The sequence below is a fragment of the Mauremys reevesii genome, linkage group 1 (genome assembly GCF_016161935.1).
Source record: "Mauremys reevesii isolate NIE-2019 linkage group 1, ASM1616193v1, whole genome shotgun sequence".
In the NCBI taxonomy this organism is placed as follows: domain Eukaryota; kingdom Metazoa; phylum Chordata; order Testudines; family Geoemydidae; genus Mauremys; species Mauremys reevesii.
The window spans coordinates 50,927,621-50,954,843 of NC_052623.1; the positions used below are offsets into that span (position 1 = coordinate 50,927,621).

Below are 27,223 nucleotides of genomic sequence, written 5' to 3' on the forward strand. Positions count from 1 at the left end.
TTGAAATGGAGCTCTGATATAATGTCCTGTTTCATGAATTAATGTAATCAGTTAATGTTTGTTCTAGAAAGGGAACTGAGCCAGAAACTGGAATCCAAACCCAACTCTGTGTGTGTGTGTGCGCATGCGTACATGCACAAATCTGGACTTGAACTCTGATCTGAAAGTTAGGATCAGGGCCTTTTTGTAGAATGGGCTGAACTGGAACCTCTGAGCATAGAGGGATTTTGAAAATACGAACCTAAACTTGCCTGCAGATGTTATAGATAGAGCCTCTCTCTAAAATGGGCTGATCCAGTGCCTTCTAACTGGAATCTCAGTATCTTAAGGTATTGGTGGTGGTTTCAAATCTGGGTCTCAGTTTTGCAACTTTGGCTCATTTCTAGTTTTCCAAATGTACGTATTCTTACATGTTAAATATTATTCATTATTAATCATTCCTTGTGAATGACTTGAGATAAAATGTGAGGAGACAGGTGTAGAAAGCTGTCTTCTAGCCATTGCAGTTGACAGAGGATGCCTGCTCCTTTTTAGCGCCCTATAAAAAAATCAGGGAGGGTCTGCTTTGATGGCTGTAACATAGCTTAGCATCTATACTACGAACTAAGGGTGTGATTTCCAGCCGATGTAGAATACTTGTACTAGCTCAGATCTGAGCTAATATACCCAGCATAGTAGTGCAGTTGCACTGGCAGCTGTAGTGGAGGCATGGCTTAGCCATGCCAACTACAAACCTGCCTGAAACTGGTGGGGCGAACATGGCTAAGCCACGCCTCCACTGCAGCTACCCATGCTACCGCGGCTGCTACTTATGCTCACGCTAGCTCTTGTTGAGCTAGTGTGGGTATGTGTCTGCAAGCATGGAAGCCCATCCCTAGCTTCTTGAGTAGATATAGCCTTAGTGTGTGTATCACTGCTATCTGGGGGAGGGAGGGAAGCCAAGTATACTTTCCCTGAAGTCGCCAGAATTTTGTTCCTCAGGACTTGTCTACGCTAGAAAGTGTTGTCATTTTAACTATACTGGGATAGTTAAGTGGCATAATTCTCTCAGTTATATCAGTATACAAGTGCTTATACCAGCGTAGCTTTTTCCTGTATGGGAAGCGAAAAAAGCTATGATATAATTACATCCACACTAGTGCTTATATGGGCTTAACACACACAAATCACACCCCTTTCCAACATAGTTATTATGATACAACTTTTCTGGTGTAGACCAGACCATAGTCTACAAGTATTTGTTATTAGCAATAATTGAACATGTACATAAAGTGTTATGAAACATTAATCTGTGGATGCAACAGTGAGTATTGCTAGTGACATCATCTGAGTTAACAATGTGTGATTTTTTTTTCTTCCCTCATAGGTTAAATGGACTAACTGGCTCTCATTCTGAGGGAACCTAATGGATATCTCTTGCTTTAATTAAATCTCTACTGTATGTCAAAAAGATTTCTCAAGTCTGGAAGCTGCTCTGAAAGCGATTGAAACAGCATAAAAATGTGAATCTAACAAGACTCCAAACAACTTGAGAAATAATTTTCTACTGATCAGTTTGTAATTTAAATCCTTAACTGAAGCATGCATAGTAGTTAAACTGGTTGAAGAGAAGCTTACTCCTTAAATAGGACTGTCAAAAAAGCAGTCACCTGAAATTTCAAAATGAGTGCATCACTGGTACCAAGTGAGACCTGTTACACCCAGCTGCAGGACAACAGAAATGAAATAAAAAATAACAATGAAAGCATAATAAGTATTGGAGATACAAATGCCAACCAAATTATGACAAAGGTCAGAAGCACTGAAGGGGAAGTCAAGAGATGTGATTTGACAGCTAATCCTGGAAGTGTGCATACTGGTGGATCAGAGAACATTACGCAGTTGGATACAGAGCAGAATAAACTTCTGGTCTTTAAGGAATCTCAGAGTTGTGACATCAATATACAAGAATTTAGGTTGCCTTCTACCATAAACAGGGAATTGGATAAAGATTACAGGACTGATGAAGTTAAGGATACTTCAGAGAATATTCGTATTAGCCGAGGAAAAAGTCTGTCTAATTTGAAGAGCAGTGCAAATGATACCAGTTCATGGGTTCTTTCAAAAGATGATGTTGAATTTACCCGGCATATTTCTAAGGATAAAATGATCAGGACCATAGAGGCTGAAGGAATAAAAAGGCTTTCTTTGGGAAGATCAAGTAAATTTTCTACTAAAACAGAAGCATTTTCAAAAGAACGTGTGTCGTGTAAACGTTCACTTTCTGCATCACTAGATTCCATTGATACATCACATCATTTGATTGGTGATACTGAGAAATCACAGAAAACACCAACGGATCATTTTCTAGGTATGGTTTTTCATCCACTTGACAATACCTCAGAGGAAAATATGGTGTTTTATTCGAAACCATCTACCTCAGAGAACAAGAAAGTAAATATCCCAGAGAGCCAAATGGATGTGGAAGATGTACCAACTGTTAACAGCAAAAGCACACTGTATCCTACTCATGTAGATCTAAATTTAAGTGGTAAGCTCAGTGAAGTCTCTAATAAGTCAGAAGCACAACTAGGTCAGGGTGATATGAGTAAAAAACTGGAGCTAAAACATCCACCACTTGTACCATCTAAGAACATTTGTCAACAAAAAATTGAGAGAATTATGTTGGTAGAATTTCTAGGATGTCAAAAAGAAGAAAATACGTTAGTACAAGAGAAGAAAGGTTGTGGAGCTGAAGTGTCCAAAATGCAAGCTCCCCAGTTTCAAGACTTTTGTAGTAAAGTAGGAGATCCGCTCTTAAACCAAGTGGTAGCCTATGCTGAGGACAGACTAATAAGTGGTAATAATACCTGCCCTGGGTTTGGAAGAGGAAGTATTGATGATGAAAGCAGGGCAGCTAATCAAGGTAGTCAGGAATACATAACAGACAAAGAAATTGGATCTGTATTTCCTCTTACTGATGATAGCAAATCCAGTGGCAAACTGACACCTACAAGAAATAGAAACTTACTTCAAGCTGGTACAAGTTGCATTCAAACAGTTGGTGGGCATATATCTTTTCTACACAATGTTAGTCTCCCTTACAGCAAAACCATGAAAGTTAATGAGAATAAACTGATGCTAGTCAAAGGGAACACTGAAAACACCACAATGTCTGCTTCTGATCTCTCAGATCAACACAGAGTGCTTAATACAGAAACAATGTCAAACGAACAGCCAAACAACCAGGATAGTGATGTGGAAACCACAAGCTTTTCAGTTCAGAATAAAAAGACAGCTATTGCAAAGAAATATCTTTCAGATGACGCATCAGAGAGTTATAAAATTTCAGCAAGGGCTGATGCCTTTTTCTGTGTCCCAACTTCCTTGCGCCCAGTGGCAACTGTGAATGTTAATAATCAGCCCACAATTTCAAACAGCAGTTTAAAGGATCTTTATGCACTTCATGTTGACAAGCTGTCACCCTCCTCAGTCCTACCTCCCATTGACAGTACCCAGTTGTTAAACATATCCCCTAAAGTGCCTATCAAGACTGCTGTGAACAGTGGAATCCCCAAACCAATCCTTGTGCATTCCAAGGGCTCCCTTACAGCCAAGGGTGATGCGGAGAGTGACTGCAGTGAAAAGTCTGAAGAAAACATTGAGATAAAACCTGTCATACCCAAACCCAAACATGTGAGACCTAAGATCATCACTTACATTAGAAGAAATCCTCAGTCTATAGACCATCTTGACCCTTCCTTTGCCTCAACTGAGCTGCCGTATGGTCCCCCTGTGTGTGGTATGCCCATGGCAAAAGAACAGCAGATATTGAGTGGTGGGGATATTAAACCATCTAACATTCTGTATGACAAATTTAAACCCGACTTGCAGAAGCCAAGAATCTATGGTTCGGGACTTGTGGTATCTGGCATTAAACCCCCGGGGCATCATTTTGGTCAAATGAGTGAAAAGTTTTTACAGGAGGTAAGGAGATAACCACCTCTTTTGTACACCCGTTGATGTTTGTTTACTTGTTTCTTTGAGGAAAATAGCAGAGATTGGCTGTAAAACCTGAAAATAGTAAATCAATACTGGTAATATACCAATCTCCTAGAACTGGAAGGAACCTTGAAAGGTTATTGAGTCCAGCCCCCTGCCTTCACTAGCAGGACCAATTTTTGCCCCAGATCCCTAAGTGGCCCCCTTAAGGATTGAACTCACAACGCTGGGTTTAGCAGGCCAATGCTCAAACCACTGAGCTATCCCTCCCCCCTGGGACATACTGGGATATATGTGGGTATTGTAAACAAACTTTCTTAACTGTTTCTGACACTGACATGGTCATGGCGAATGGTCTGTTGCTGGACGCTGCCGTACTGTCACAGTACTTCCCAGAAGCACACAGTCACCCCCTAATATTCGAAAGCTGTAAATGGGAACATTGGGGAGAGAGAGAAAGGCATGTCTCTTAACTCCGCTGACATACATGGGCCTGGGCGAGCCTTTTAAAGAGACTATTTGCTGGTAAACAGGGGCTTTGCCTCCTCCAGAGGGAGGCTGGCAGGTATGTCCAGCAAGAGCTCTGGACTGGTGACATGCAGTAGGACCAGAAGAGTTTCCCTCTCATTTGAACGAACAGAAAAACAGGGACTTTCAAAGCTGCTGTAAGACAATTTATAATGTTTGTTTGTCTTGTTTCGTTTGAAGTGGGTGGGTATATTAACCATTCTCTCAAAATAACAGACTTTTCCTTTCCCCAGCTTTGGAAGTCCCTGTTTTGCCATGCAGTCAAAGAATAACTGAATTCCCTATGGCCCATTCAGTACCACCTTGCCAAGATGTCTGTTTCCAGTTTGATCACTCTGGGCAAGATCATGGTTCACCTTCCTGACCCGTACTGGGGAGTGTGGGAGTGCCAAGGAACCTTATGCCCTGTGCAGGCTACCCGCATTGTCAGTTACAGAGCAGCTGCTTCTGTGCCACTACACCCCCTCCAGAGCAGGTGGGCAGGGAAGTGGGCAAGCAGGGGTTACAACTGGGTCCCTGGTTAGTTTGTGGGTCAGCTAATTACTGCCCTTTGCTTGGAACTTGTGATACATTATGATACAGTCTTTACATGGTCACATACTATTTTTTCCACATTCCCCCGCTCACCACACACACACACTCCTAGTGCACCAGATGGAAGGTGCTTGCTGTATAAGCAGCTATTCAATATCTTGTTTTATCCTCATTGTTCACTGTGTGGCCCTGGCCTTATTAACTACATACAATTCAAATCCCTCTTTGAAGGTGGAATTATTAATTTCTAATGAGTTTGTTGGTGGCACTCATCACCATGGTATCTGAGTGCTTCACAAATATTAATTTATTTTTGTAATACCCTCTGTCAAGTAAGGTGGCATTTTTATTCCCATTTTACAGATGGGGAACTGAAGCACAGAAATTAAGGCCGAAGTATCCACTAGTTTCAGGTGCTGTAACAGGGTGATCTGTCCCGTTAAGGGCAGTGGGCTAGCCAGCCCTGTTCTAAAGCATGGCACCTTTAATTCAGGTTTCAGAGTAGCAGCCGTGTTAGTCTGTATCCGCAAAAAGAACAGGAGTACTTGTGGCACTTTGTTAGTCTCTAAGGTGCCACAAGTACTCCTGTTCTTTTTACCTTTAATTCAGTTATTCAGAAAGAATCAGCAGACCAAACTGGGAAAGGGGACCAAATACCAGAATCAGGTGACCACCTCCTGAGCATTGTGAAGGACCACTCTTAGCTCAGTGGAGGGGAAAGCCAAGAGTCAGGAGAGATTACCGTGAGGGGGTAGAATCAGAATCTTGATGGGCCAGGGAGGCCTACCAGGATTAAAGTACAGCCCCAGGAAAGAAGGCTTGTGGATACACTGTTCACAGGGGGAAGGAATTTTAGCTGAGGACTGGAGCTAAAAAGACTTGAGGGAAAAGACTTTTCAGAGGCCAGGACAGTACATAGGAAGAAGCTCTAGGAAGAAAAGAGCTTGAGTTTCAATTTCATGACATATAGCCCAGTAGTTTAGGGTTCCCAGGGTCAAGAACCCACAGTAGAGGTTAGATGTGTGTTCTCCCAGTGCTGCCACCCTAGAGGGATGCAGCAACCCTTGCTACTAAGGGGAGAGAAAAGGGACTGACCAGAGCCCAGGAGGGCTGGAAGTTGAGCCCAAGAGAAGGGCCAAAGACTGTTGTATGGAACAGTCAGACCCTGTGGAGAAGGGCTGTGCCTGGCACAGGTCCAGGGTGGAAAACTGATGTTGGTGTTTTACTTTGGACTGTGGTTACCCTGGAAGGGGTGGTATTATGTACCCTAGCCAGAAGGCTAAGTCACCTCTATAACTGAACCTTGCTGAAGATGTAGAGAACTACTGGAGACAAGGAAAATTGAGGCAGGGTGACTGCAGTGCCACACCATGAGGGGGTGTGTTCTGGTACTGCTGCCTGTCAAATGTCAAGTTCTTGCTCCAAAGCATGGAGGCCAGTAAAACCTTTCAATGAAAGGGCTATAAGAATCTTATTTTACATGGGCCATATAACATAATTTCCCCTTGTATGCAGTGTAGTTGTAGCCATGTCAGTCCCACCTTTTATTGTCTCTCACCAACAGAAGCAGGTCCAATAAAAGATATTACCTCACCCACCTTGTCTCCATCATTTCCCCTTATCTCATTCTCAGAAAAGGTTGAACCAAAGGAATGAATAAATAAATAAATCACCAGAGCACAGACACCCAACAAGGAAAAGCTTGTCCTGAACGTAAAATTTATTAAATGCAAAGATTGTAAAATCTTATAATGGAAAATGCTGGGAAACCTTAACTATATGCAGCGCTACCAGTTCTGTTTAGAATTAGCCATATTGTGGAAGTTTCAGTTGCTAATCTGCACTTATTGCTGACTTTTCAAGTGATTGAAGCTTTCTTCAGCACATCGGTTTATACATAGAGTGAGTAGGAGATATTTATTGCATACCATGGCATATGAAATCCGAAGCCTAAAGTTACAGGAGTCGGGAGCTTTAACAGGATATGTCAGTTCATTCTTTAAAAGCCCCAAACAGCTAATGCAGAATACCATGGGCCGAAACCAGCCTTGTAATCAGGTACAACTCCACTGAAGCCAATCAAATTACACCCTATCTACATTTGTCCCAAAGTACAAACTGTAAAAATGGACTCAATCCACAAACAGCAATTTTGTCTCACTAGAATAGAGCGATTGTGTGTGGAATTTTTTTTTAAACAAACATATTTACTGTATTTGCTGAGAAATGATCAGGCAAGTCCTCCTGGATTCTATCAAAGGATTCATTTTAAATCTGTGATCGTCTTTTCATGTCTGCAGCTCTGCTGTCTTACCGATAGATCACTGTCAATAAAGATTAACACAAGTAGTTTGAAGCCTTGGCAAAACTAACCCAGCTTATTAAAAATGCCTGGTCTCTATATTCAAAGAATTTCTCTGTTCTTTCTGTTTAGGAATTTGTTGTTGGTCTGTTCACTGCCAGTTATAAACAAAATGATAGGAAGTGTATAATGAAATCTGGCTGAAATATGCTCATATGAGGAGAAAAGGTAACCAAATCTTAACCACGAAAACAATCTCATACCTAAAAACTTCAGTAAAGCTACTGCATTGATTAATTTTGAAAAATTAAGATAATTTACTTTTATAAGTTCATACAAGTAAGGCATCAGGAATCAGACATAAGTAATAAAAACCTGAATTCTAAAATAGAAAAGTAGGTCATATAAGTATAATACAAAGAAAGAAGAATGTCATTGAAGATTTAATGGTGGAAAATGAGGCTACATTTATGGTGAGAAATGTAGAGCAAAGATAAAATGCTCAGGCCTGGTGTACACTAGGAAATTAGATAGGTATAACTGCGTTGCTCAGGGGTGTGAAAAATCCACACCCTATGAGTGACAGTTAAACTGACCTAACCCCTGATGTAGACAGCGCTAGGTCGACAGGAGAATTCTCCCCTCAGAGAGGTGAATTACACTGACAGAAGAATCCCTCCTGTCGGCATAGGCTGTGTTTCTGCAGAAGTGCTACAGCAGCGCAGCTGCAGCGTTTTAAGTGTGGAGAAGCCCTAAATATCTACAATATCTGTCTTATCAGAATTTCAGTATAAAATATGCAAAATCCTAAAAGATTCTAAACTGATTTCTGTAATAGCTTAAGGCCAATCTTACGTATTTTGGAATATTGAAGACGGGGCGGCTCTAGGCGTGCCTGCGAGAAGTCCTCCGAAGCCGCGGGACCAGCAGACCCTCCGCAGGCATGCCTGCGGGAGATCTGCCGAAGCCGCGGGACCAGTCTGCCTGCTGCCCTTGCGGCGCCGGCAGAGTGCCCCCTCGGGGCTTGCCGCCCCAAGCACGCGCTTGGCGTGCTGGGGCCTGGAGCCGCCTTTGATTGAAGATGTGCTTATGAACCTGCTAGGATCAAAGCTCCTATAGCCACTATTAAAGTGCATCCTCTAAATGCTTATAATTGCTGAAAAGATATGGGCTTGCCATATTAAATACATTGTAATTTACAGCAGAATTAATTAATCAGTAGATATACATCTGCATATGTAATTTTTAAAATAAATTTAACCCTGATTTCCAAGCCACTCCCCCCCACCCCTCCCACAAATCCCTAACTGTTTCACACTGTAAAATATTAAAGGGTCCTTAACAGAGAATTATGATTTATATTTTAAAAGGAAAGTCTACAGAAGTTGGACTCCATCCCAGTGTGCTATTTGGGGCCAATAGTGTAAATGTGTCTTAGCAAATTGTGGAGAAGTGAACGCCCATAAGTATGTGACATTGCTGTGTTCTTTTATCCCAAGTCATGGAAAGCAGCCCACAGCCTGAAGAGGTGGACTCAGGGCAGGTCTACGCTTAAAGTGCTGCAGCGGTGCAGTTGTAGCGCTGAGTGAAGACGCTACCTAAGCCGACAGGAGAGCTTCTCCCATCAGCATAGGTACTCCACTTCCCTGAGAGTTGGTAGTTATGCCAACAGGAGAAGTCCTCCCATTCACATAGGGCGCTCAGGGGGTGGATTTCAGTTAAACTGACATAAGTTTGTAGTGTAGACCGAGCCTCAGTAGGACTACACATGTGCATGTAGCTAAGCAAATGAATAGGTCTTTGCAGGTTTATGGCCTTTATGTGGAGAATTTGCTCTGCTGTTGTTTTTGAGGCTGTGCCTTTCATCAGCATTCAGACAACAACCCGTTTATTTGGGACATGAATCCTGAAAGTTTCATGAATTGGACCACACATTTGTCAAAAATGTTTTCCTCTTTTAAGAAGCTTCAGTTTCAGGGAGCAGAAACAGCACCATGTGATTTAGGTTACCCACTACATACATAACATACATACAGACATCAATAATGAATAACAAAAGCCAAAGTGAACAGTTTGTGATTAGCCCGTATGGTGATGTTTTCATACCAAACTATCTGGCAAATGCTTATGAATAGCAAATAAATTCATAGGACTCAGGGTTATTTTGTGAACAAATAAGGCCAAGTTTCTTTGTATTTATTCATCACAATGAATGTGGACATATTAATCTCAAATGAGATTATTTTTCTGATGAAATTAGGTAAAAGTAATTTTAACTTTGTTTATAATTGTTTCATTCATTATGGTGTAAAAATTAAATTCTCCTCATGCTTGTAATAAAAGACAACTTGCTCATTCAAGAAATGAGTGTCTTTGTTTAAAAAAAATAGAGCTCTAGTTTATCTTCAAATAAGGAATATTTTAAATAACAGCCAACAAAAATTCCCTTTACTCATTTCCTTGGCACATCATTCTCCATGGTCAAGGAGATTTACCTTTCAGGTGTTAATGGTGTCACTTCATTTTCACTACTTGAGGCTTTTTCTGAGAGCAAGGGTCAGCGGTGTGTTGCATTTGGCTGGGTTGTGAATGATTTTTTTTTTCCATGGCTAGTGATCAATGGGATCAAACCATCACATTTTGAATCTCCCATGCTGATCTCAAACCAGCAACCACAAAGAGGAGAAATTAGTCATAGTCTTTGCAAGCAAATGTGAGCTCCTTGTTTCCTGAATATGTGAATACACTGCAGTGATACCTGTTTAATTCATTTCTCTATAGGTTGGGAAAAGGCCTATGAAAGAAGAATTCTGTTCTCCGCCATATACCCACTATGAGGTATCTCCAAGTTTTTATCGATCTGCCATGATACTTAAACCACAGTTAGGACTGGGAGCAGTTTCCAGGTTGCCCGCTGCAAAAAGTAGGATTTTGATTGCAAGTCAAAGGTCCTCAGATAGCTGCCTCCATCAGCCAGGACAAATAACAAATGCTTCCAGCCTTTATCATCCTGAGGCTTCAGGTAAACTGCAAACACTTCCTTTCTTCTAACTATAATCAGTAATTATTTTTTCAGACAGGCATATGACAAAATGAGCAATACCTTGTCCTGATACCAGAAAGCTCTAATATCACTCTACAAGATGCCTTTATCCAGTCTGAGGTAAGGCTCTGCTGACTAAGGAGCCTGGGGCTTGTAGGAAGGTTCCTGGGTCTCTTGCCAAGGAGGGAGGATCAATTTCAGTACCAGTCATTACAGTGCTTGTGTACCTGATCTTCCTCCTCCCTGTAGGTGTCTGAAATGTCTTATCTGCAGTAGTCGGAGGCTAGTTACCTTTGCTGTTGTACCAGGGAGGTTAACTGAACACTTTTTTCCCCATCACAAAAGTCTCTTTTTTAGAATTTGTCTCATTCTGTCCCCTCCCCCATAACACTGTGTTCTGTTCTGATGTGCCTGACAGTGTTAAAATATGCTGGCAGAGAAGTGACATTTACTACAGGCCTGATCTTCTGAAGGCCTGGCACAGACCTCTTCTGTGCCAGCACATTGAACACAGTGCAAGATCAAGCAGACTACCGGTAATGGGGGGGGGGGGTGGGAAGAGAACAATAGAAGAATGTGAGGAAAAGAATCAAACACAGTGGGACATAAATAATCCTCCTCCTCCTCATCAGACCTTACACAATTTATATATATAATGGCTTTCATCCTGAAGGATAGCAAAGATTTTTAAAATGTGTATATATATATATATATAGGATCTGGTTCACAGACCACTGAAATGCAGCCTTCTCTGGAATGGAACATGGCAGCCACTTAACAGCATACCAGACTACATAGAAATGTAGGACAAGAAGTAAAGCTGCAGTTAAAAACTCCCAAAAGTATTTAGATATTAGGCAGAATGGAACATGACCCCATCATCGAGCTTAACACCACCTCTGTGCTTTGCCGTTGATAGTTGAAAAGCACAAGTTGTCTGGATCTTAGTTTTGCATCTCATCAGAAAGTCAGTACCTTCAGGAGCACAGTGCCTCCTATCGCCATCTTGCTGAAATTGGTGCTGTATTGCCTCAGTACCTGGATTTTTTTCTCTGTGGCCCTATTTGCAAATATTGGCCACGCCCATCTCTGCATAACTTCTGAGGATTTACAAGATCACAGAATAAGGTAGTAAAGCTGTAAGTGACACAGGAATATAGGGGGAGCAGAGTGGAGGGCAAGGAAACTAGAAACAATAATGACACTAAGGGTATGTCTACACTACAAGAGTAGTTCGAATCAACTTAAGTCGAATTTGTAGAATCGACCTTACAAAGTCGAATTTGTGTGTCCACACTAAGGACACTAATTCAACTTTGTGAGTCCACACTAATGGGGCAAACGTCGAAATTGGAAGCGGTGCACTGTGGGAAGCTATCCCACAGTTTCCGCACTCCCCGCTGCCCATTGGAATTCTGGGATTTCCCCCTAATGCATGCTGGGGGGAAAACTGTGTCGAGGGTGGTCTTGGGTAACTGTCAGCATTCAACCGTCACTCCCGCCGGCGGGAAATCAGTTAGCACACTTTTCCTGTTAGTGACAGTGTGGACGCCACAGCACTCCACTGCGATCATGGAGCCCGCTGCGATCATCGCTGCACTTATGGCCGTTGTCAACTCCTCGCACCTTATCGTACACCTCTTCAACAGTCAGATGCTGAGAAATCGGGTGAGGAGGCTCCGGCAGCGCGGTGAGGACATGAAGTCTCAGACCTCTCAGAAAGCACGGTATGCCGCGCCATGGAGATCATGGTGGCAATGGGTCATGTTCATGCTATGGGACGGCGATTCTGGGCCCGGGAAACAAGCACGGACTGGTGGGACCGCATAGTGCTGCAGGTCTGGGATGAATCACAGTGGCTGCGAAACTTCAGGATGCGTAAGGGCACTTTCCTTGAACTGTGTGACTTGCTGTCCCCTGCCCTGAAGCGCAAGGACACCCGCATGCGAGCAGCCCTGAGTGTGCAGAAGCGAGTGGCCATAGCCCTCTGGAAACTTGCCACGCCAGACAGCCACCGGTCAGTAGCGAACCACTTTGGCGTGGGCAAATCTACCGTGGGGGTTGCTGTGATGCAAGTAGCCAACGCAATCGTTGAGCTCCTGCTCTCGAAGGTAGTGACCCTGGGAAACGTCCAGGTCGTCATAGCTGGCTTCGCCGCGATGGGATTCCCAAACTGCGGTGGGGCTATAAATGGGACTCACATGCCTATCCTGGGACCAGCCCACCAGGCCAGCCAGTATATTAACTGAAAGGGCTACTTTTCAATGGTGCTGCAAGCACTGGTGGACCATAGGGGATGCATTACCAACATCAACGTCGGGTGGCCGGGCAAGGTTCATGACGCGCGTGTTTTCAGGAACTCTGCTCTGTTTAGACGCCTGCAGGAAGGTAGTTTCTTCCCGGACCACAAAATAACTGTTGGGGATGTGGAGATGCCTACAGTGATCCTCGGGGGGGACCCAGCCTACCCGCTAATGCCCTGGCTCATGAAGCCCTATACAGGCGCCTTGAACAGTGACAAGGAGCTCTTCAACTACCGGCTGAGCAAGTGCAGAATGGTGGTGGAGTGTGCTTTTGGACGTCTCAAGGGGAGATGGTGAAGCTTACTGACTCGCTCGGATCTCAGCGAAACCAATATCCCCATTGTTATTGCTGCTTGCTGTGTGCTCCACAATCTCTGTGAGAGCAAGGGGGAGACCTTTATGGCGGGATGGGAGGTTGAGGCAAATCGCCTGGCTGCTGATTACGCTCAGCCAGACACCCGTGCAATTAGAAGAGCCCAGCGGGAAGCGCTGTGCATCCGGGAGGCTTTGAAAGATAGATTCCTCAGGTTGCAGGGTAACCTGTGACTGTTCAGGTTCTTTACAGAGAAGCTGAACCTGCCCCTCTTTCAGTTACTGTTGACTTTCTTTTGCGGTTACATAGCCCGTTCACCACGTTTCCCCCCTTCCAACACACGTTTAAAAATAAAGTTAATGGAATATTGTTAATTAACAACAGCAAAGAATCCTGTGGCACCTTATAGACTAACAGACGTTTTGCAGCATGAGCTTTCGTGGGTGAATGCCCACTTCGTCGGATTTCACCCACGAAAGCTCATGCTGCAAAACGTCTGTTAGTCTATAAGGTGCCACAGGATTCTTTGCTGCTTTTACAGAACCAGACTAACACGGCTACCTCTCTGATACTTAATTAACAACGTTTTCTTTACTAATGAATTCGCGTTAAAGGGTTGAAACAGGGACGCAGACTGTGGTGGGTAGGGTGTGCAGTGATGTACAGACCGCTTCTACACTCGAGGAATGACAGGCTCCTGCTCCTAGAGCGGTCTGCACTGCCGGACTGGTTGTTTCAACGAAGCCTGCCATCCCTCCTTTTCGGGACTCTGTGTGTGGGGGCTATGTGGCCTTTTGGCGGGGGAGGACTGGGGGGAGGACGTTTACAGGTGGGTGTGAAGGAAGGGGTGAGGGGTGTGTGGGAAGGGGGAGGAGGTGTAGGGGGATGAGGGCTCTGGCTGGGGCTGAGGGTTTGGGGCATTGGAGAGGCTCAGGGCTATGGTGGAAGGGCAGGGTAAGGGCAGCCTGCCTTGCCATTTGTGTATGGAAGGCGCTAGGACCCTGGGGCACCAGACAGCATTTCTGCGGGGAGCCGCTCTACTGTCAGGCAGGTACGCAGCGCTGTGGGGCGGGGGGAGACCCGTGGGAGCCAGGGCCCGATCCAGGCAGGGCCGGGGGAGAGACCCAGCTCCAAATATAGCTGGAGCAGGGCACCTGCCGCCTATGCACAGAACATGAAAAACACCTCCCAGACTGACCAGGGTGCCTAGTGACTGCACTGTGTGTGTGACCTGCTGTAGATCCTGCCCCCGTGTCTGTACCCAGGTAATGGGGACCGTCCTATGCAATTACCAAACCCCTCCCCCCCTTCACACAAAGTCTTCTGTAAAGAAACATGACGGAAACAGTAATGAACAGCAAACTATTTTTAATAATCAACTACACAGTGAGGGGATGAAACTGGGATTTGGGCTTGGGTAATCCAGGAAGGGAAGGACTTCTCAAAATTTAGCGAATGAGAGCTTTTTGGTACTTGAGCACTCTGCTGGGGTGGAGTGACAGTTTTCACGGCCCCTGGCGCACCTCCTTCTTGTTATTTTGGGTGAGGGGGGTATTGGACTTTGTGGTGGGGGAGGGCGGTTGCAGATACAGTGCAGAGGGGCTCTGTCCTCCTGCCTGCGGTCCTGCAGAACATCCACAAGGCGCCTGAGCATGTCCGTTTGCTCCCTCATTAGTCCAAGCAGCGTTTGAGTCGCCTGCTGGTCCTCCAGACGCCATCTGTCCTCCCGTTCGCTGTGTGAGCGCTGCTGCTGAGAGAGGTTCTCCCTCCACTGGCTCGGCTGGGCCGCCTCGGCTCGGGAGCAGCCCATAAGTTCTGCAAACATCTCGTCCCGGGTCCTTTTCTTACGACGTCTAATCTGCGCCAGCCTCTGTGAGGGGCATGCTGGAGCAGGTCGGGATACAGGTGCAGCTGTGTGATAGGAAAAAGGGATTGACTTCCTTATAAAGATACATTTTTGCAAAGAAGAAACATAGTCTAGTCAGTCTCTGTGAACAAGACCATGCACAGCACTCACTCAGGGAAAGTTCAAATTTTCGGAATTCGCTTTCATTGCCTGGGGTATTGCACTGCAGATCAGACAAGCGGGGCAGGACAGCAGAATCCGTGGAGCAGCCAGGCATGGTAAGCCCAAAACTTTTGGCTGCTTAAAAGTGAATGTATACCACTGTCCTCTTGCTACAGGCAATCCTGAAAGCATAAACTCTGCCCCTGTTGCACCCCCTCGTGTCTGTTCCCTGGGAAAGATCGCTGTATGCTGCCACTCTGCAGCCTCCACCACGTGGCTGTAAAGTGACGCTCATTGTTATGCAAAGGAACAGTGAAGCACTCCCAATACTAATAGTACACAAATTACTGTAATTAAATGCAGGAGTCTCCGAGCGAGATCACCCTGAGGAGGGTCACTGAGGCAGATAGAGAGCGCATGCTGCGTGAAAGCCAGCACAAACCAGGGGCCTATGCTGCCATGCTCGTGGAGGCAATGCTCCCGGAGTACCTGATGATAGCCTGGTGTGGAAAAGTGTGCTACCATGGAGCACCCAATAAGGCAGCTCTCCCCAGGAACCTCATGCGGAGGCTTTTTGATTACCTGCAGGAGAGCTTCTCGGAAATCTCCCAAGAGGATTTCTGTTCCATCCCCATATATATTGACCTTCTTTTCAACTAGTAACTATTCCTGCTCCATTAAAAATAAATATTAACATGTTTAAAGCACTTACAGACTGATCCTTTCCCTGATTCAGGGTCCAGGGTAACGGCTGGGGAGGGTTGGTAGGGGATCTCAGTGAGGGTGATGAAGAGATCCTGGCTGTCTGGAAAATCAGCGTTGTAAGCACTGTCGACTGCCCCCCTGTCCTCATCTCCTTCCTCATCTTCCCCGTCCGCAAACATCGCCGAGGAACTGGCCGTCGACACTATCCCATCGTCGGAGTCCACGCACACTGGTGGGGCAGTGGTGGCAGACCCACCGAGAATGGCATGCAGTGCCTCGTAGAACCGGCATGTCTGGGGCTGGGCTCTGGAGCGTCCGTTTGCCGCTCTGATTTGTTGGTAGCCTTGTCTCAGCTCCATGACTTTCACGTGGCACTGCGTTGTATCCCGGCTGTATCCTCTGAGTGCCATGGCTTTGGAGACGTTCTCGTAGGTCTTTGCATTCCATTTGTTGGAGCGCAGCTCCAAAAGCACAGACTCATCGCCCCACACAGCAATGAGATCCAAGACTTCCTGGTCAGTCCATGCTGGGGCCCTCTTTCTAGTCTGAGATTCCCTGGACTCCTCTGCTGGAGAGCTCTGCATCGTTGCCAGTGCTGCTGAGCTCGCCAGGACGTCCACACAGGAAATGAGATTCAAACTGGCCAGACAGGAAAAGGAATTCAAATTTCCCCGGGGCTTTTCCAGTGTGGCTGATCAGAGCATCCAAGCTCGGACTGCTTTCCAGAGCGTCAACAGAGTGGTGCACTGTGGGATAGCTCCCGGAGCTACTAAGGTCGATTTGCATCCACACCTAGCCTAATTCGACATAGCCATGTCGAATTTAGCGCTACTCCCCTCGTCGGGGAGGAGTACAGAAGTCGAACTAAAGAGCCCTCTATAGGAGCGTAAAACCGATTTAAGAGCACAACTCGATAAGCACCATTTACCATATTCTCATTTTAATGGCTCTTTAAACTCTCCTGTACTCCCTAACGAGTTAAGCTATCAGTAAGTGACGTTTATCGAATCGATATAGGGTTAGCTATCGTATATTAACATATCGGACGTACCGCCTGGGCTTTGACCTAATCTGGTGGTCGCATCTGCAGGAGCAGCAGCGCGAATGATAGATGGCCTCTAATGAACAGGGTGATGTGGTGGTCAGGTTTGAATCCAGCCTATGCAGTAGAAATCAATGCTGATGAAAAGAGCTCGCGCGAAAGAAGATCAGCCAGCAATCGAGATCGCTGTAAAAAAATCCGGATCAAGAGCTCCAGCACGGGATGTGATCAGAGAAGATCAGAAGAGAATTTAAAAGATGAATCTCAGACAGATTTTAAAATCACAGAAACTTTTGCAGCACGCGCGTAACAGCGCAAGGAATGAAGAATCGACTGGGAAACTGGGAAATGGAACTGAAAGCCAAAGGATCTCCTGGAGCCTCAACAAATGAGCTGCCTCTATCCTCAGTATTTGCATTCTCACAAAAGCATTTGTGTTTCTAGGGTCAAAACAATGCTGCTGTGGTGTCAGGTCCCACCCCCCCACCACAAATACCCCACAAACCCCTAACTCACTCTTCACCCCAACAACTCTGAACTCTATCTTTTACTGAATGACCTAGATAATGCTGATGATGCACACCAACACTGCAACATCACTCCTGCCAGCCATGCCCTCCTTGTCAAATCAAAGACTGGTAATGGTGTAACCGCCCTTGTCATCACATGGGGGGTCCTTGTCACATCCTGACATGGCACATGGGCAGTAACGGGCGCCTGGGGCGCTGGCCCTAATTTTTGGTGATGGTATGGCTGATGGCTTTCGGTGGGGGTCGTCATGCCATCAGGGGCTGTAACCCATCAGCCCCCATCAGCCTGTGTAAAGAACACAGATTCAGTTGCCCCTGACTAGCAGTCTCAGTGGGGCTCTGCTCCATGTCCTGTCTTGCTGTCTGTCTCTGCTAGGCTGCCATCATAGCTGTTCTGCCTCATCCTCTTTCACACTGTCACTCACCCATTTTCATTTTACACTTTTCTTGCTTACATCTCACCATCACAGGACACACCAAATTCATCATGGGGAAGAAGGCTGGGGACAGACGGGCTGACAGGTGGGGTTGTTACAAGAGCCCCCAGGTGAATAGCATACTGCCATACAGAACGCAGGATCTGACACAGAGCAGCACAGAGCATCTGGCTTCTCTGTTCTTACTCATACAGTGGTTATCTAGTACACTTTCTCTTATTCTATCTATTTATTTCTATTAAAAAGGAGGGATTTTGACTAGGGAGTCATTTTACTTTTTTTTTTATTTCCCCTGGCTAAGAGCAGCCAGGGCAATTTATGAAGCAGCATGCACAAAAATGAAAGTAGCCATGATCATCATCTTAGTTCCAATATGTTGATGGAAGGAGTGGGATGGTATGCTGGTCTTGGATCTCTCTTATGCTGTCAAGCAAAAGCATGCTTCTTGTGTGCTGCTCGCCTCGCTCTGTGAGCAGCATGCATCTATACACTGAGAGTCAAAAAAGGCAACCAAACCATCCATGCTTGCTATGGCATGCATCTGGCATCTGCCAGGGGAAAAAGGCTAAAGGCTTGTTGTGCGCTGCTTTCCCAGAGGAAGAGGGGGATGACGACATTTATCCCAGAACCACCATGAACCACGATTTTTAATGATTTTGCCCATCTGGGATCACATCCCAAGGGGCCGGGGGGGCGGGGAGGGAGGTGGGGGATAGCTAGGGAATAGCTACAGCTACGCTACACCAGCCGCAACGCTCCAGAAGCCGACGGATCAGACCGACCGCGGACGATTAAATGGCTTTAGGGTTAGGCGCGCATCGATTTTATAAATCAATTTTTTACAAAAACCTTATGCAAATCGAATAGTCCGTGAGTGTAGACGTACCCTCAGTCGAATTAAATAGCTTCGTGGTGTGGACTGGTGCACGGTTAATTCGAATTAACGCTGCTAAATTCGAATTAAAGTCCTAGTGTGGACCAGGCCTAAGAGGAGATGTAAGAGCTTGAAGGGAAGGATGAGACAGTCCTTAAAAGGTGGAAATGCAGAGACAACGTAAGTGTATGGGGAAGGGAAACACAGGGAATGGGCATGCTGACATATTTAGTCACTTATCTGATGGTTCAAATGAATGATTTTTATTCACCCTCTTCATACATAAAATTATTTTATTCACTCTGTACTTTTCATTTTGCAATCCCTGCTTTTGTCAAACCATTGTTTTGTTCATTCAAGGACATGCTGTCTTCCATGCATTAGTCTTGTCTAGATTATGCATTGTGTCTTACTTCATTGAAGTGTTTTGTAACCATGTTGGTCCCAGAATATGAGAGAGAGAAGGTAGGTGAGGTAGACACCAGAAACCATGGACTTTAACAAGGACACTGATTTTATGGCTCATTACAACAGTTTGTACCGCACCACATTGCCCGCTACTTTTAATTGCCCAATTAAACAATCTCTGCATAACAATCTAATGTCCAGTTGCCCACTTCATTTCAAGTGACTGGCTCCAACATGTTATGCCTTCTGCTTCACAATCTATCCCAACTTGTGTTTAACTCAGACACTGTGGATTGGGCCTCCTCCCCCAGATCGGAAGACGAGCTCTGCGGAGCTCAAAAACTTGTACTTTCCACCGCAAAAGTTGGTCTGATAAAAGAGTTTACCTCACCTACCTCATCTCTTACTGTATGGAACACCATTTGGAAATCCAAGCAGTATCTATCTGTGCCTCGCCTCTGTTTCTTTTCTGTAATGTCCTCTTAAAATTTCTAGCTGAGAAGCTTTATCCCTTATGAAACAGTCGGCCTTAATTATCAAGTCATATTTTTCTAGTTATTTTGTGATCTCACCCTGATTATCTCTAGGATCTTGTCTGCCACCAAGGCCAGAGTTAGGTCCTTTGCTCCCCATAGCTTCCTTCTTAAAGAATTTCATTATGTTTGCATCTCTCCAGCCCATTGTTCTCTCACCACTTTCAAAGATACTATTAAAATAACTCTGGTTGGACTGCTAATGATCTGTTGTGCCATCTCCCTTTGTATCTTCATGTGTAACCCATTTGACTTGGCATTCCATCTGTTTTTATTGATTTTTAAATGACACAGAACTTGTTCTGGAGTGATTGCCTAATGCCTTTATTTTTTCATTGTGTTGCTCCAGACACATTGTTTTCATTTCTGTCATCTCACCTCCAATTTCCCTTATGAGCAGTGAGATAAAGAACTTGTTGAATTTTTCTGCCGGATCTTGTTCCTGTGTTGTTAAGTTCTTTCCACTGTTCTCCAGTGGTTCATTGGCTTTCCTTATTGATCTATTCTTTTTATTTAGTAAAAGTATCTTCTATTGTTTTCCTTTACCTCCTGGGCAATCACTCTTTTATTGCAGTATTTTCTTTCCTTAATACCCATTCAGTATTGGTTAGTATTTTTCTTTGTCATCTTTATAGTTTGGATCCTTAAGTCTTATACAACCCATTTTTCCCCTTGACAGCTTTTTGACTTCTTAAGCCATCTTTATCCGTCTTTTTTTTTTAAACCATGTCTCTGAAAAGGAATATATTGCTTATGAAATATGCCAGAGTGACAGCATTGGAAAATGATGTCCTTTAACCATGGAACATACATAATATAAGCAGTGGCAATGTAAGCTTCTGCACAGCTTTCTAGCAATATGTTTCACTCTCTAGAACAAACTGAGGTTCAGCCTACCATTCGTGCCTATTCTATCCTTTGCGTCAATGATTAGACTGCCAGTGAAAATATCAATTAGCAATAATTGTGAGAACGATTCTTGTATTGTGGACACCTCTCTATTAGAACCCGATCTGAAACAAATATCTTCTTTCATCTAAACCACAAACCATCATATAGTAAAAATTGTTTCAGTTCACTTGATGGCACATATGCTGTGGTAATTTGATACAGAGCTTTTACCTCTCCGTCATCTCTTCAGATCCAGCTCAGGTGAACAGTTGCTGAACCCCATTATTTTCTGATAGCCATTGAACAGCTCATGTGAAATGAGCATTTGGAGTCAGTACAGTTCTGACGACTGCCAGCTTGGCTGGCTGGCTTAGTTGTGTCTGTGCCTCAGTGGATCACAGCTGAGGGCTTGTCTGCATTACCGGCTGGATTGACGGGCAGTGTCTAGCCTAGATGCAATAAATCGACTGCTGAGCGCTCTCCCGTCGACTGCGGTACTCCACCAGGGTGAGAGGCACAGGTGGAGTCGACAGGGGAGTGTCAGCCATTGACTTACCACAGTGAAAACACCACAGTAAGTAGATCTAAGTACATCGACTTCAGCTACGTTATTCACATAGCTGAAGTGGCGTAACTTAGATCGATCCCCCCCATTGTAGACCAGGCCTGAGAATACCAATTTCAGGACACAGTGCTGAGAAATAGGGCACCCCAAACTGGTGGTCATTCTATCATTAGATTATACCAAGCCAGTAACAAAAGTGAACTTCTGTGTCACCACACTGGTTAACAAGAAGTCAAAAACACAGTCTCTTTAGAGATTCCAGCCCTTGGCTCACCACCCAGACACTGGACTTTATGATGAGTGGTTACTGAAAACCAGTTTAATCAGAATTAGGGTCTCTAGTGAAGCTTGACACATCAATGTGGCGCCTTCTGCTGGTTGTCTTGGGAATTAGCTCTTCACCAGCTTCAGAGCGCCCCTACTGGCCGGTGTCTCACCTGCCGCTGGCCCTGTGACCCTTCTGGACCCTGGTGCCCTTTACCCTGGGGTTCTGCCCCAGCAGTAACCCACCATCTGGGTCTCCCCTCCCTGGGGAACCCCCAACCCTCTATCCCCACCTTGCCTCCGTGGCTACTGCCAGTCATCCTCTAGTCCCCGCTCAATGGGGCAAACTCCAGTCTATAAACCACTCATCACTGGCAAGGGGGGTTGAACCTGCTGCCTTTGCCTAACCCCAGGCTACACCTCTGCAGCCCCAGTACCTCTGTAGGCCTTGCACAAGGCCTGCAGCCTGGGGAGTTGCTAGGCTGGAGCTCTCCAGCTCCTCTTGCCTTTCCCCAGCACTACTCTACTCAGGTCCCCTTCTCTCCCAGGCAGCCAGGTCCTCCTCTCTCTACAGCTAAAGAGAGACTGGCTCAGCCTCTGGCTCACAGCCCTTTTATAGGCCTGATTGAGGCGTGGCCCCAGCTGTGGCTGCTTCCCCAATCAGCCTAGCCTTTTCTCTCAGGAGCGGGTTAAGTGCCCCGCTACAGGGTCCTTCTAATCCAAGGGATCAGCCACTAAGCCAGCTCAATATATAACTCAGATCTTACCCAATAATCATGCTGATACCATTCGTTTAGTAACTAAAAACTAAAAAAGTTTAATAATAAAAGAAAAGCAGAAGAGAGTTATAAGTGGTTAATAGCTCATATACATACAAGTGATTGCAAAGTCCTTATATCAGGTTTGAAGCAGTTATGGAATAAACTGCGAGCTTGCAAAAGTCTCTCTGGAAATTACCTAAACAGATTTCAGTCCTTATTTAGAGTTTCCTTGTTAGAAAACCAGTCCAGGGAAATGAAGCAGGAAACAAAGTCAAAAAGACCCCCGAAACATCTCCATTTTATATCCTCTGCCATGTGCATGGAATTTTAATGTCCCACACAAAGCCAACAGACCAGATACATGGAAAATTACTAGCCCAAGATGGATTCCAGGGTCACATGAGCATATCACGTGCTTTTAGGGTGACCAGGTGTCTGGTTTTTGACCAGAACGCCCGGTTGAAAAGTGACTCTGGAGGCTCCCATCAGCATCGCCTGTTAAAAGTTCAGTCGGCAGTGTTGCAGACTAGTCCCTACCTGTCCTGGCTCCGTGCTGTGTCCCGGAAGCAACCAGCAGGTCCAGCTCATAGGCAGAGGGGCATGGGGCTCCACACACTGCCCCCACCCCGGGCACTGACTCCGAACTCCCATTGTCTGGGAACCACAGCCAATGGGAGCTGCGGGGGCGGTGAATGCCGGGGAGAACAGCATGCAGAGCCACCTGAAACCTCTCTGCCTAGGAGCTGGACCTGCTGTCTGCTTCAGGGGCACAGCGCGGTCTACTGTGCCAGGACAGGCAGGAAGCCTGCCTTAGCCCCCCAGCTGTGCCACTGACTGGGAGCTGCCAGAGGTAAGCCTATGCCCTAACCCCCTGCCCGAACCCTGGGGCCCCCAGAAAGACAGAGCCCCCTTCTGTACCTCAAACCCCTCATCCCTGGCCCCACCTCAGAGCCTGCACCCCCAGATGGAGCCCTCGCACCCCTCTGCACCCCAACCCCATGCCTCAATCCGCAACCCCCTCCCACACCCTGAACCTCTCATCCCCAGTCCCCCACCTCGGAGGCTGCACCCCCAACTGGAGCCCTCCCCCTCTCTCACACTCTAACCCCCTGTCCCAGCCCGGAGCCCCCTCCTACACCCTGAACCCCTCATTTCTGGCCCCACCCCGGACCCCACACCCCCAGCTAGAGCCCTCACCCCTTCCTGCACTTCAACCCCCTTCCCCAGCCCAGTGAAAGTGAGGGTGGGGGAGAGCGAGCCACCGAAGGAGGGAGAATGTAGTGAGCCGGGGGCAGGGCCTCAGGGAAAGGGTGGGGCAAGGGGCATGTCCTTGGGGAAGGGGCATGGCTAGGGTGTTAGTTTTTTGGGATTGGAAAGTTGTCAGCCCTAATGCTCTTACATGCTTTGATGACTCACAGAGGCAGCCATCCCGTGTTCTTCCTGAGGTGTCCACAGGAAAGGCTTACTGGGTGGGATACATTTCTTAAAAGGCCCATTGTGAGCTGACTGTCCTTAATGGGCCATCAACACAGAGTTCTCTGGCCCTAAAATAACTTCTCTCTGGGGGATGTTCCCCAGAAATAAAACACATATGTAAGATACCAATCCATAGCCAATATTCATAACTTCAGATACAAAGATGATACATGCATATAAACAGGATAACCATACTTAGCAAATCATAACTTTCCCATTCACACCTTACATGACTTCCTTTGTACAAGATTTGTTGCAACTGTAGAACAGTGATAGCAATAATGATACAAATGGTCATATTCAATCATACAGCATCACTTTAGTGGAGAAGACAAGGAAGGAATGGGTCTGGAACTACTGTCTCAGATCCAGAAGGATTAAGGCACATTGGTGAAGCAAGATTGGGAAGCTTGCATTGTTGCTGTATGTGTAATGTTTAAAAATAGAGAACTTCATTGTCTAAGCCTGTCAACCTGGCACTTTCGCATATGCTAAATCCACTAAAAATTTGCTCTACCGAGTCTATGTAAATGGTTGTGTTTAGCTCTCACTTTTGCACTGGAAGTGAGGAGTAGAATTACATTTTGTTTATAGTTTTTCAAGCATCAGTTTATAATTTGAAATGAAAAGAGCAATTTAGCAGACTCTATCCCATCCAGAGAACTGAGTCTGACATACAGATCTGATAGATTAATATCAGTATTTGCTTTGTTTGAATCTAACTTTTTTTATGGGTCAGAACAAACCTGTTATGTTTCCAGGAATTTGACACCTTTTATCTCTTTCTGTCAACTTATTTCCCTTAATTTGACAGGCTGTTGTGTTGTTATGTTAAATTATTTCCTTTTGTCTGCCTTATTGTTTTTTATGTGGTATTAGAGCAACAGGATGAAATGTAGCTTAGATAAACTTAATATAATCAAATGAAGCATACACACATAAAGCACTTTCCTTGATATAAATGAAGGCAATCTTTTGTTCTTAAAAGTGCACATTTATAGGTTTGCTTGATTAAAGCATAATCAACTGTGGTATAGTAAGTGTTTCCCCTTGCTAGGCTACCATTACTACAAGCAAGAAACTCTAGTTAGCACCCACTTGAGGGCTGATCTTGAGCCCTTAATATGACAAGCCTTTCGCTGATTTCAGTCTTGCAGGATTAGGTTTTCGAGTGGTGGAAATGGAAGGAACTAGCCAGTCCCACAGTGTGATGTATATACTACTACATGAATCTGCCTTGCCACAGTACAGTAGCCAGGGCAGAACCAGTGTAATGGAGATTTTATTCCTTTCCGCTCTGTCTTCCCCAGTACAGCAACTCTTTTAACCAGCCTTGGTGGTGCTGCACAGCACTGAGTATTTTGGCTCTCAAACAATAACAGTAATGAAGACAGTACTGTCTCTAAAGCAGTTGAGCATTAAATCCCTGAACTCCTGCTATCAGACAAGCCATAGAGCAATGCATTAAGGGTCTCGTTAGTTTCAAGCAGTTATAGTCTTCATTGGATTACTGCACTCCAGTAAGGCAGTGTTGTGGAAGGGAAATCTAATAATGAATGGTATTGTGTATAATGCTGGTAAACATCACACGATGAGGCTTAAAATGTGATTGAATTGATTACAATTCTGTATGTGTAATGTATTCAATCCATGGCGCACCTCTGCATGTGTTATACTGTCATTTTCGTATTTAGTGGTACCGCTCTTTAGAAATGCTTACATGGATGACTAACTTTAAGAAGAGGATATAGAGTAGGTAGGCAAGGAGTAAGAAAGTGTAATTGTTATGGGGAAAAGTGCTCAACGCTATAGGAGGTATAGTAAGTCAATGAATTGTGATATATTCAAAGGGAGTTGGGTGTCATTCTCTCTCTCTGAGAGCTTAACACTCATTTATTCTGCATAAATTTTCCTTACCTCTTCTACAAGAGCCATCAAGTGTTGAACAAGTATTTAATGACACTTTACACTATGTCTGTAATGTATAAATTGTTAATATGCTTTCCTCTGTTATGAAGACTTTTGGGAGCAAATATGGTAATATTTGTGTGAATTGGCTGATTTTGATTGGCAGACTATCTGACTTTGAAAAGTAAAATAGTGATCCCTTGACCATCTTTTAAATTAAATTAAATGTCTACTATTTTTTCCTGATGTTTATGAATATTTTTTCCTTGTGCAGTGTGAGTTAATTAAATCCCCCCCCTTTTAGTTTGACATTTACCATTTTAATGGCTTATAGGATTTTGTTGGAATCTTAAACCAACTCCACACAATTGAAATTGAATCAAAGCAAAATCTGTTATTAATAAAAGGATAGTCGAAGCGCTTATACTTTTCTCTCTGTTAATGAGTTGGGGCTCAATCCTGACAGGTGCTCAGCACTTCCATCTAGGTGCTAAGAGTTTCCAAGTCCCACTGGAGATGCATTTTTTTTCAAAAGATAGAAACAGGACTGTATTTTCCTCTCTCACACGTATACACACACACATATGTAAAGTACATCACTAGTGCCACTATGTCTCTGCAGCTTTTTCCTTCTGTGTCTTCTTTATTTTTTATGTTGTCACTCAGGGCTACTGAATATCAAATGAGATTTGAAGATAAGAATTGCACTTTGAAGTTGCTTCCTGTAATTTTGTATTTATGCTATTCAGGCTTCAATTTTATTCACTTGTTCTGCAATCTGATAAACCTGGGTCTGGGGGCAGATCTGAGCTGTTGAGCATCTTAGTTTTTTGAAGAGAAAGATCACACACTCAGAATTCAAGGAGGAATATGTTATAGTGCTCTGTTCTGTATCTCCTAGTTACTCAGCGTAATGATTCTGAATGGCATTGACTACTTTTTCAGCTGGCAGAATGGTGATTTGTATGTTTTTGTAGAGATTTAGAAGTGTCTCAATATGACACATGTCTTCAGAAGAATTATATGAAGGACAATTATTGCCACCTTAGAAACCTAGCTCTACTCTCCCTCCCCTCTCTCGGCTAATACTGCTTGTTTAAAGTAAACAACCTGCAGTAACATGCCATGTTCTCTGGCTGTCTCCATTGTTCTATGTCACATTGTAATTCTACACCTGGTGCCACAGACATTGTCAGTCACAGTATTGAAATCCATTGCATCAATCTGTATTTTTGTACAGTGCAAGAAAAATGCTAAAGTGATTATTAAATACTAAGTGTTTATGTACTGCTTCGATATCACTCTAGCGTAGAAAATCCGACAGGATGCATTTCCATGGGAAGTTAGGAAACAGAAAGAGAGGACTTAACATAATTCCATAATCAGTGTGTAAATGAAATGAAAAGGTGTGAAGGTGAAAGTGGATAATGAAAAAGGAGAAACGTGGGATGAGACAAGTGAAAAAAGCAGATGAGTTAGAGGAAGCCCTTAGTTAAGAAGGGAGGGAGTAAAGGCAGTTGGAAAGGGAGAGAGCTATCCATGGTGTGACATAATTGTAAGGGGACTATAGCCATTCTCCAAAATACATTCTAGCCATCTTCTTGAGGATTTCCGTTCAGTTAACTCCTAAGGCAGTTTCTCATGAGACTTTGCTTAATATCATCTAGCTTCTAGACACAGTGAGTGTGGAAATCTGTGATCCAGAACAGGCTCCAGGAATAGAGTCATAGGATCATAGAGATGTGGGACTGGAAGGGACCTTGAGAGGTCTTCTAGTCCAGTCCCACCTCCTTGTAACAACCTTTTATGTATTTGAA

General features: G+C 44.7%; 1 protein-coding gene across 2 annotated transcripts in view; it reads left to right on the plus strand.

Moving 5' to 3' along the window:
- The first annotated feature begins 1,412 nt into the window (after positions 1–1,412).
- MTUS2 (microtubule associated scaffold protein 2) overlaps positions 1,413–27,223 on the plus strand; it is a 295,503-nt gene continuing 269,692 nt past the window's right edge. For both annotated transcript variants that reach the window (XM_039520771.1, XM_039520772.1), the window contains exons 1-2: positions 1,413–3,966; positions 10,127–10,367. In XM_039520771.1, coding sequence (XP_039376705.1) covers positions 1,663–3,966; positions 10,127–10,367 — 2,545 coding nt within the window. In that variant the 5' untranslated portion in view covers positions 1,413–1,662. The remainder of the gene's footprint in view (positions 3,967–10,126; positions 10,368–27,223) is intronic.